We start from the raw sequence: 10,552 nt of genomic DNA, 5'->3' as shown, positions 1-10,552 counted from the left end.
CCCCACTCGACCCAAAACATCACGCATGGGGGGGCATCGTCCTAGGGGGTGCAGCACCCACGGGGGCGTTGACCTTGGGGGGGCATCACCCACGGGGGGGTTTCGTCCTCCAGTGACCATCGGCCAAGGAGAGCGTCAACCCCAGGGGATCATCACCCCTGGGGGGGGCATCACCCATGGAGGGGCATCATCCTTGTGGGGACATTGACCTTGGGGGGCATCGTGTCCAGGAGAGTCCCACCCAAACCAAAACATCACCCCTGGTGGGGCAGCACCCATGGGGGGGCATCACCCACATCTAGGGGAGCCCCCTCCAACCCAAACATTATGCATGGGGGGCACGGTCCTTGGAGGGGCATCATGTCCAGGAGACCCCCCTCTGACCCAGAACATCACCCATGGGGGGGGGCATCACTCACGGAGGGGCATCACCCATGGAGGGGCATCACTCATGCAAGGGGATCACCCATGGGGGGGCAGCACCCACGGGGGGGCAGCACCCCCGGAGGAGTGGAAGGGGAACAAGCCGAGAGCTTGCGGGTAGAAATCAAGGGGCAGCGGAATAACGGCGACCCTGATGCGGGCGTTTGCTCCAGCCCACCTGGTGAGGAAGAGGAAGTCGGTGAAGGCTCCGCAGACCCCTGGAAGGAGCCTCACGGTGGCGGGCCCTGGTCCTCGTGGGGGGGACCCCCAACCACCCTGAGATTCGCTGGAGAAGCAACACGGCGAGAAGCAACGCGGGAGGTTCCCACGGAGCATCGAGGACCCCAGAGCCCCAGAAGACCGTGGGGGTCGGGGAGGGGCCTCCGGAGACCCAACCCCCCGGCTCGAGCAGGGACACCCAGGGCAGGGGGCACGCGACCGCGTCCCGCGCCCCTCGCGGTGCTCCCCAGGGGGCTGCGCTGGGGCCAGCCCTGGTCAACAGCGTCTCTTGGGGTCTGTGGGGTCCCTTCCCTGGGGACATTCACCCCCCGCCTGGCCGCGGCCCTGGGCCCCTGCTCTGGGGGGGCCTGCTCAAGTGGGGGGTGGGACGGGGTGAGCTCCAGAGGGTCCTTCCAGCCCCCACCAGGCTGTGGTTCTGTGACCATCACCCAAGGGAGACCATCACCCATGGAGGGGGCACCATCCTCAGGTGACCATCACCCAAGGGAGACCATCACCCATGGAGGGGGCATCATCCTCACGTGACCATCACCCAAGGGAGACCATCACCCATGGAGGGGGCACCATCCTCACGTGACCATCACCCAAGGGAGACCATCACCCATGGAGGGGGTGTCATCCTCAGGTGACCATCACCCAAGGGAGACCTTCACCAATGGAGGGGGCACCATCCTCAGGTGACCATCACCCAAGGGAGACCATCACCCATGGAGGGGGCGTCATCCTCAGGTGACCATCACCCAAGGGAGACCATCACCCATGGAGGGGGCATCATCCTCAGGTGACCATCACCCAAGGGAGACCATCACCCATGGAGGGCGCCTCATCCTCAGGTGACCATCACCCAAGGGAGACCATCACCCATGGAGGGGGCGTCATCCTCACGTGACCATCACCCAAGGGAGACCATCACCCATGGAGGGGGTACCATCCGCACATGACCATCACCCAAGGGAGACCATCACCCATGGAGGGGGCGTCATCCTCACATGACCATCACACGAGGGAGACCATCACCCACGGAGGGGGCGTCACCCTCACGTGACCATCACCCAAGGGAGACCATCCATCTCCCAGGGGTTCAGCAAGGCCCCGCTGGGTGCAGCCTGGCCTTGCGTTTCTTGAACCATCTCTGGGTGCAGAAAGGGGTGACGGGAAGAGAGAACCAGCATCTGCTGAGGTTTTTCCCCCCCAACAACTGCAAATGTATTGGGGGTCGGTGAGATTTGGGGTTTAAAAGCCGCTGCCAGGGCAGGTTGGGGCTCTGCTGCCGACTTCCTCCAGCTCAGCCAGAAGATGAAGAAAAAGAGAAGCTCCCTTTAGCTGCACCGTGCGTGGAGGGAAGTGGGACACGCACCCCTTGGAGATGCCTACGGGGCTCAGCGGTCACCAGCAGAAGGGTCCGCAGACAGGACCCTGTCCTCAGGCAGCAGCATTGTCAGGGCCTAATCAGGGCTTATTAGCATTATCCGGGCTAATTAGCATGAATGACCCTGATCAGCCCCACCTAGGACCAGCTGATGGCCCAAGGGCTCTCCTTAAGCCCAGCCCAGGGTGCTGGGCTCTGTTGGGGGGGCCATGGCCAAGGCTGAGCTGCAGCCCATGGTTCCTCCTGATGTGCAGACTTGGTTCCTGCCTCGACCCTGGACCTGCCTCATCCCTCTGGCTTTGCCTGATGATCCGGACCCTTGGCGGAACGTGGCTGCTCTGCAGGACCCTTCCTCCCCATCAAGTCACTCACAGAGGTGTCAAGGAGAGAATTTTTATAGAAAAAGCCTATTTTATGAGTACATTGGAATGCGTGGGGAGGTGGTAGGTGTCAGGAACTGAGCGCCTGGCCAGAGACCACCCCCAGCCCTCCAACTGGCCCCGTTTGATGAGGCTTTGGGGGCTGGAGGTGAAGTAGAGAGGAAGAGGGTGGAGACGTGCGGCTCCTTCTCCCCAGACTCTCATCTCGGTTCTGGCACTGGGGGGTTTCTCTTCCCTATCTCAGGGGGGTTCTGACGCCCTCGGGTCCCAACAGCCTGGTTGGGTCGGACTCTGCCCGTAGCAGAAGCACAAGGGCGTCTCAGCGGAAGCGCCTTGCTTGGAGACATCACCTTAGGAGAGGCGAATGTGCCTTAGCCACGGCTACATCTTGTCGCAGGCTCCAGCAGGAGCGGGGATAGCTCTGCTCAGGTGGGGGGGCCGCCATGGCTTCCCTGGGAGAGTCTCGGGGCGCCCTGGTGGCACGAGGCAGCCGGCAGAGCCTTGGGCATTGATCATGGCTGCTCGTGGACAGCAGCATGGATTTCCCCGTCTTGGTCAGGTCCTGCTGTCGGCGTGCGCGGGGCCCGTCGTCCCGTGGGGAGGGTCGGCAGGGGGATGCAGGAAGGGAGCAGAGGCTCCTCCTCGCTGGGGACGCGTGGGGGCGAAGGAGGTGACTTCAGGGTGAGTTGGGCGGACTGGTACACCCAGAACCAGGGACGGATCCTCTCCCCACTCAAGGGGCCCATTGGGAAGGTGTAGAGCAGGTCTTTGTTGTCAGCGTTGAAGAAGGCTACCTCCTGTGCCTCAGTGTCCAGGTAAACCCGAATCCTCTGGGGTCTCTTTGTGAGGCTGAGAGCTGTGCGCTCAGGGGAGGTCAGAGCCCGATACTCTCCCTTCCAGTGACCAATACCCCAGATCCCGTTTCGAGGATCCCGGTCGATCTCCCCCTTCCTCTCCGTGGACTCCTTGGCCACCCCCAATGCCCAGAACCCTCCTTCCTCCATCCCCACATCCACATCCCAGAAATATCTCCCGGAGGTGAATCCCTCCTGGCCCAGGACGCAGCGGTAGGTGTCGTATCTCTCGGGGTTATCTGGCACCTCTTGCCGCGTGTCTCCGCACCGTACGCTCTTCCCACCGTCCGAGAGGATGAGCTGTGGGTGCGCCGTGTCCGCGTCCAGCGTGACGTGCACTGCGGGGAGAGGGGGAGAGCTCAGCTGGAGACCCCCGTTGCCTTTGGGGTCTCCTCAGGTGGGCTCCCCTTGGAGAACTGATTTGTGGGACCTCAAGTGCCACAAAAAGAGGGACAGAAAAAGGGAGATGTGGTGGGGAAAGGGAGCGGGGGGCATCAGAGCAGTTGGGGCGTGGAGGCTCAGCCCTCCATTTACCCACCCCCCCACCAGCAGCACAGGGGAAGAGACCCATGGAGAGGCAAAGCCCCACACCCCAGTACCTTCTTTCACCCGGAAGATGGTGTTTCTCCACCCTGAAAGCAAAGAGACGTGGTCACAAGCAGGTGCGGTGGCATGAGGAGGGGCCGTGGGGTGATTTGGGGTGGTGGTCCCCAGCGCTGCAGACCACTCCCAGCCATGCTTGCCTTTCATGTACTCAAATTTACCTTATTTGACAACGTAGATTCACCAAAATGGGAACATGGACATCCTTCCTGGTCCAGTTTGGGGTTTTTAGTTAGCCCCTGGGAGTGTTTGCCATCACTCTTGGAGGGGGCTTGGTAACAAACCTGAGCAAGGCACATCCCATCCCCCTCGCCCCTCCCCCTGCCCCTGAATTCTGTGCTGTGTGAAAGACCACGCGGGTGGGGGAAGAGCAAGGATCAAACTTACGCAGCTCCGAGACATGTTTCTCTGAAAAAGAAAAGAGCAAGAACTGTTTTCAGTAAAAGCATGTGCTTGTTGGGCTCCAACCCTCATCCCCTGGTCCCTACGTAGCCACCAAAGCCACGGGTGTGTTAAGAAGTGCTTTGATGGTGCCAGAGCTCCAGAATCTGCCCAGGGAGGGGAGAGGGGATGGGAGGGGAAACCGGCTCGGAGGAAGGCCTTTGGGGCACCCAAAGGGCTGGGAGGAGTTGGTGGGGTTGGTGCCACCAGAGAGTTGGGCTCAAGCTCGTGGGAAGCTGGATGACGAAGGGTTGGGGAAGGTCGTCTCCTTTGTTTAGGGGGTTTTGGGGGTGGAGGAAGCAAAGCAGGGCTTGTGTATTTCCATCTCCCGACCCCTGGAAGGGAAATAACAATATAACTAAAAGCAGGAAGAAATAGGCGGGATTGCTGGCAAATGCTCATTTGGTGGTGGGAACTTGTCCAGGCGCCCGAGGACCTCTTTGCTTTTCTGCTGCCTGGGGCTTTGGGAGTTGAGCTGAAGGAAGGGTTGGGTTGATGTTGGAAGGGGGGGCAGGTTTAATTTTGGGGGAGAACCTGCTGAACTGGTTGTCTGAAAGAGGGTTTTGATGGGCGGCGTGCCCTGATGCCAAGAGCAGAAGGGTGCCTGGGTCCTCCTCTCGCTTGAGGCCTCTCCGTCAGCCATGTGGCCATCAACGCTGGCGATTTGACGTTGGGCGCCAAGGGGAGATGGGGATTTATCGCTGTCTGGGGTGGCCTTTGGGGACAACCATGCCAAGGTGGGTTTCATTCCCTTGAGGATGAGGAAGCTGGTTTTCTTCCTCCATATTGCTACTCCTCCAAAGCCAGGGAGGCTGATTTTTGTTATTCCAGAATTCGGTTACCCCAAAGCCAAGCTCTCCTCAAAAGCCGTACCCGAGGTAGAATTCAACTCCTACAAACCTGCGGGCTACGGACGGGCTTCCTAAACCGCAGCCCATCTCCTCAGAGGTTTATTACCCAAAAATGAAGAGATTTGGTCTCCCCTAGGGTCGGTCACCCACGTTGGCCAGCCCCGATGGAGTCAGGCACTTGATCTGGTCCCGCATTTGCTCGCCCCCTCCCCGCTGCCTCATGAACTGCCGCCATGAAGCAAGCGTCCCTCTGCAGCTCGTATTTTCCCCTCAGCGACAGAAAAACCCCACATCACTTACGGATTTCGGCATCGCGTTTCCCTGGAAGGAAAAGCAGGAATAACTGTGAGAGGAAGTTTCCTTCCTGACAGGAACTTGTGAGCGGCCTGGGGTACGGGAATGGGGCGGCAGCTCCGCACCAACGGCATCACTGGCAGAGCATGGTTAGAAAAGGGGAAACAGCAGGAGGAAAACAGGGATTTCCCTAATTCCGTGTCTATTTGGTGTGCTTTCAGAGTTTAAATGAAGTCTTTTCAACCCTTCCCCACCCCTCGTAATTCTTTCAGATGTCTTTTTGGTGTGAAATTACCCACCAAATGCCACTTTCAAGGCAAATCTCGGAGATGCACGCATGCGAGAGCCAACCCTCCCATGCTACCGAAACATCCCCACCCTATTTAAGGACAAGGGAGAGAAAAATAAAGTGTCTCTTACCAAGTTGTGTGGCTTGTTGGGCTGTAAGAGAGAAGAGAGAACATCACGTGGGTTAAAGGAAGGTTTCTCCCACAGCTACGTCACGCAAGGGTGACCCACAATGGGGACATTTCAGGTACATTTTGGGTCGGCTGATGCTGGATTTGGGGTCTGGTGTGACATGGGGGTGTCTGGTGGTGTTGGAGCTCTGCCTCCTGCGCCTGCAGCCCCGGGGTTTGCTTTGAGGCTGTGGTGGTTCCCCCTGGTCAAGGGCATGAGCTCTCGGGGATGGAGATTCTGCGTTTGGGGCCTCCAAAGTGCTCTTTTTGGCATGTTTCAGTGGGACAGAGCTCGAGGGAGTCTGAAATGTGTGGGGGCAGCTGGTCCTCCCGTGAGCAGGTCCACGTCATTCTGTGTGCTCTTGGGTGCTCAGAGACCCTCTTGGGTGCCCCAAAGTCCCCTTGCTCCTGCCTAATGCCTTACCTCGTAGCCGTGAGATGAAAAGAGGGAAGGCAACCAGGGAAGCGAAGCAGGCAGCCAGGGTCACGAAGAAAGCCACCTTCCAGGGATATTCCTTTGGGAAAATGGAGTCTGGAATAGGAAAATTGCCCAAATTGTGTCAATCTGGGATGCAATGACGGGTGTACGTTGTGTGTTGGAGTGAACGTGCCTTTCCGTAAACTTTGAGCATCTGTGTTGAAATATTTAGAACTGACGTTCATATTTAATAGCATATTGTTCAATATTAATTAAAAAATATCCCTGATTTATTCAAGATTTCTAAGATAATAGACTGACACCATTTTTCTCCTTAAACAATACTTGGATGCTCCTGATGTGATCCCTGATGCTCCACAGACCAGCTCCTCCTCCATCACACGCTCGTGATCCATGGAGCGCTGCAGCCCAAGGGACCCGCCTGGGGCTGCAACAGCCCCCCATGACCAGAACCCTCCTCAGGGGCAGCCCACAACGATTGCGGGCATAAAATTCAGGGGCGAATCCCCTTATTTCCCACGTCTGGCTTTTAACAGCTCAATGCTGGTGGCCAATCACCTGAGATATAAATGGGCGCCTCCTTCTCCTGGGGAAGCCGCGTGTTCCTGACGGAACAGGACACGTTTTGTTCTGTGTTTCTTTGGATGACGATGGACTTCTCCACTTCAAAGAGGCCGCTCTGGTCTTGGGAGTCGGACTGGGTGACGGGCGGGAGCTGCTGGCCCTGGACATCTCTCCACACCATCTCAGGCTTTGGGTACCAGCCGGTCGCTCGACACCTCACTCGCACTCCCCCATCCTGGGCATCCTCCACGGAGAGGAGGGGGCTGGAACCTGAAGCTGGGACCAAAACCCCCACCTCTGTCAGCCAAACCGAGCGCCCGTCCCGGAGGAGACCTTCCCACGGCTCCTTCCACCCACAGCCACAAAGTCAGGGCAGCCCTGGCGAAAGACTCACAGAAACCTCTGAGCTTGGCCTGGAATTGGTGGCATTTCTCCCTCTTTGCCTCCTGCCCCAGATGAACCCAGAACCGCACGGACTTTCACTCTGGGCACACCCAAGCCTGGTTTGTTTCTCCGGAGGCTGGTGTTGCTCTCCTGGAGAGGTGTGAGGGCTTTGGCCGTGGGCCAGGCCCTGTTGTGCAGGGATCTGGGGCCAGGCAGGTGGGGAGATGCTGGCGAGGAGCTGGGCTGCCCAGCAGAGAGAGACCAGAGGGGATTTGTGCGTGGGGGTGGGCAAATGGGACATGCCGGGGGCGCGTCTTGTAGACAACCCTGACTCCTGCCTTTTACCTGCTACCTGCAGCTCCACAGAGGCTTCTTCATAAGAATCCCCATCTTGGACGAGACACCGGTACTGTCCCTCATCGCTCAGCCGGGTGCTGAGGATCCTCAAGGAAACGTTCCCAACAGAGAGGCCCTCCTTTGACAGCTCTGTCCTCCCCCGGTATTGGGGATTCTGGAAGGAGTAGTCATCCTGCCCATTGCGGTGATAGTGGATGTGGTTGGAGATTATTGAGCAAAACCACAGGACGTCCATGTTCTCGGCGTTCAGCCTCGGGGAGAGGCGGCAAGGCAGCACGACGTCTTCTCCCACGACGGCAGTGACCGGCTGGTCGGGTCCCAAGACCCTGAACTGGGCTGCGAAAGGTGGCGGGTGAGAAGAAGAGACGCCTGAGACACACGGGCACACGCGGTTCTGCTGCTGCCTCGGTGTGCACGTAATTGAGTTGGGTTTTTAAGGACTGTGGTTGGGTTCGTGGCACGTCTGGAAGTGCTGGAGGCAGAGCTTGGGGTCTTTTTAGACGGTCGAGGACTGGACTGGCTCTGGAGCTCCACCCATGGAGATGACGGATCCCCAAACCCTCACCGCTTCGTAGGGCGCTTCCACCACCTCCCACAAGACCCCACACCTCGCTCTTTATCCCACCTGCCTTTTAAATACACCTTTTGCATCGTGTTAAGATGACGGGGGGAAAAAATAGATCCCAAAGGGTGGGTGTCACGGAAGAAGTTCTGGAGCTCCTTACCGCCCTCCAGCTCAGGGACGAGAAAGGCACAGGAGAAAATCACAGCACGAGCCAGGGCAGAGGTGACGCGAGGGAGGCAGGGGCGTGAGGAAACCAGCACCTTCCCATCCGCTTTCACTGGGGAAAGATGAACGGAGGGGAACGACAAATCCATTTAACACAACCGCGGGGGCGGTGCCGAGAGCACCCATTTGAAGGGGGTTTTGTAGATGAAGCCTGGACAGAAAACGCTGGAGAACTCGGCACTGGTGAAAAAGCGTGTAGGGTGGGTGGGATCAGTGGGCTCCCTGCACCAAGCCCTGCTCAGAGCGGGCCGAGGGGCTGGGTAGCTCTGGGTCCTGCCCGCGTGAGCTTGGTACCTCCAGGGATGGAGGTGCCCCTCCTCCCTCGACCTTTTCCCACCCACCCACAGAATAAAATACCCCCATTCTGCTGTCTCTGACGGTGCTCTTTGCACAGCCCGGGCTCGGGTCCGGCACTGCTGTCACAACTCTGCAAGGGCTCAGGGCTTCCCGCAAAGCCGGGAGGGCAGGAGGGAGAAAGGGGCAGTTTGGGGTGGTGGGAGCTGATTTTTGCAACCATGGGGCAGGGTTGAACAGGCTGCGCTCTTAAACAGAACCACAACAAACCGTCCCATAAATGCCCCGCACCCCAAAACCCCCACCCCCATTCAGATTTGGCCCTGGGCTGGGTCCCCTGCTTGGGGGAGGTCCCCAAATGTCCCCGTGGGGACCCCCATGGCCGGCTGCACCCCTGGGGGCCCCTTCCACCCGCGTGCCCCCCGATGCCCGCCCAAGCGCCCTGCCCTACCAGCCCTGCCTGCTGGGGTGCAGGCAGCCATCGCTCCTGGCGGGGGTGGGCTGCGGTGCTGCGCTCCTGCCCCCCGCCGTGGGGCTGGGAAGGGGGAGACAACAGCGCAGCCCCACAAGGGACCTGAAACCGAGAGCAAAAGCCTTGTCCGCTTCCTTCCTCTCACGGGTCCTGCGCAGGGAGGGCGCAACTGTGACCCTGAAACGCAGCTTCCTTCGCCCGCTGTGCAAAACGCCAAACGCCACCCAAAGCCGAGGGGTTTTTGGACAAAGACGGGGCTGGGCAGTGACTGCACAAAGCTGCAGCCCGCCCCGAGACACTGCGAGGCATCGGTACAGTTCCCTGTGCCAAGAACGGCCGACATTTGCCCCCACCGCCTCCCCCCGCTCATCCCCCCTTGGGTCCTGCCCCCCCTCTCCTGACCTCTGCAGCCCCCTTGAAATGGCCCGCGCCTGCCCGGAGAGGGAGGGGGTTGTAAGAGCAGGGGTTTCCTGCCCTTTGGGGGTGACTTTCAGTCTTCTCATGGGGACAGCTCACCTGAAGGACCCCCAGTTTCAGGTCTTACCAACACCCCAATCAGGTGTCCTCCCCGAGTACAGGCTTTATCACCCAGTTCTCGGCGTCTTCTTGGTACCTCAAACGCTTCCTTCTGGGATGAACTGGGACCGCGCAGGGGTTGGGGGTAGTTACGGAAGGGGCAGGGGCAGGGGGGAACCACCCCCCGAGAGGTTTATGCGGGCAGCGAGTGAGGCTTGGGCCAGGCAAGAGGGTATCAGCAAGGCATTCCTCAAGAGCTCTCAGCTCTGCGGCATTCGAGGGCTGCCAGCGGAAACACCCTGCTCCAAAGGAGGGGGTGGGGATAAGGGGAGGCCACGAACCTGCCGCCGGGGGTACAGGGGAACTTGCTGGCCCGGAGTGCGGCAGGAACCCGGGGACAGGGAATTCCGGCGGGGGCAGGTGGCGACCCCCGACCCCGTTGGGGCAGGAAAGGACCGACCCCCCCGCTCCCCTCGAGCCTCTGCCCTGGCTCCGATTCGCGCCGGAGCCTGAGCTGTTTAGAAAAGCAGGGAGGCTGCCGAGCGCTGGAAGAAGGGGGCGGCGGGTCCCGTCACCGGCTCCGGGTCGGGTGGGCGCGGGGCGTTACCCGCCATGGATAAATGCCAAAGCCAGGCCCAGCCGGTGGGCGCGGGAGGCGGCAGCGTCCCCCCTGCGCCCGGCGCTGCAGGGAAGGGAGGGCCTGCTTCTCGCCGCTGCCTCGCGCCCAGGAGGGTCGGTCCCGGTTTCGGGGAGAGCTCTGGCGGCGCAGGGGGGACCGAGGAGCTCCTGACCCGCCAGGGATCCGCGCGGTCGCAGGACCTCC

At 60.0% G+C, this 10,552-nt stretch overlaps 1 protein-coding gene across 11 annotated transcripts in view; it reads right to left on the bottom strand.

Annotated features, from left to right (window-relative positions):
- The window catches only part of LOC135317600 (butyrophilin subfamily 1 member A1-like), a 72,322-nt gene extending 62,844 nt beyond the window's left edge, over positions 1–9,478 (bottom strand). For 4 of the 11 annotated variants that reach the window (XM_064473929.1, XM_064473931.1, XM_064473930.1 and 1 more), the window contains exons 1-6: positions 9,193–9,475; positions 8,383–8,499; positions 7,646–7,993; positions 6,911–7,192; positions 6,338–6,445; positions 5,876–5,896 (exon numbers count right to left, since the gene is read on the bottom strand). In XM_064473929.1, coding sequence (XP_064329999.1) covers positions 5,876–5,896; positions 6,338–6,445; positions 6,911–7,192; positions 7,646–7,993; positions 8,383–8,499; positions 9,193–9,223 — 907 coding nt within the window. In that variant the 5' untranslated portion in view covers positions 9,224–9,475. Of the gene's footprint in view, positions 1–2,411; positions 3,605–3,865; positions 3,899–4,256; positions 4,278–5,461; positions 5,592–5,875; positions 5,897–6,337; positions 6,446–6,910; positions 7,193–7,645; positions 7,994–8,382; positions 8,500–9,192 lie in introns of those variants that run through there. The other 7 variants (XM_064473934.1, XM_064473935.1, XM_064473939.1 and 4 more) reach the window with 7 other exon arrangements.
- Positions 9,479–10,552: the final 1,074 nt, after the last annotated feature.

Source organism: Phalacrocorax carbo, chromosome 26 (assembly GCF_963921805.1).
Source record: "Phalacrocorax carbo chromosome 26, bPhaCar2.1, whole genome shotgun sequence".
Lineage (NCBI taxonomy): Eukaryota > Metazoa > Chordata > Aves > Suliformes > Phalacrocoracidae > Phalacrocorax > Phalacrocorax carbo.
Note: the sequence above shows the minus strand (reverse complement) of the source record. Positions and strands in the feature narration are given on the sequence as shown.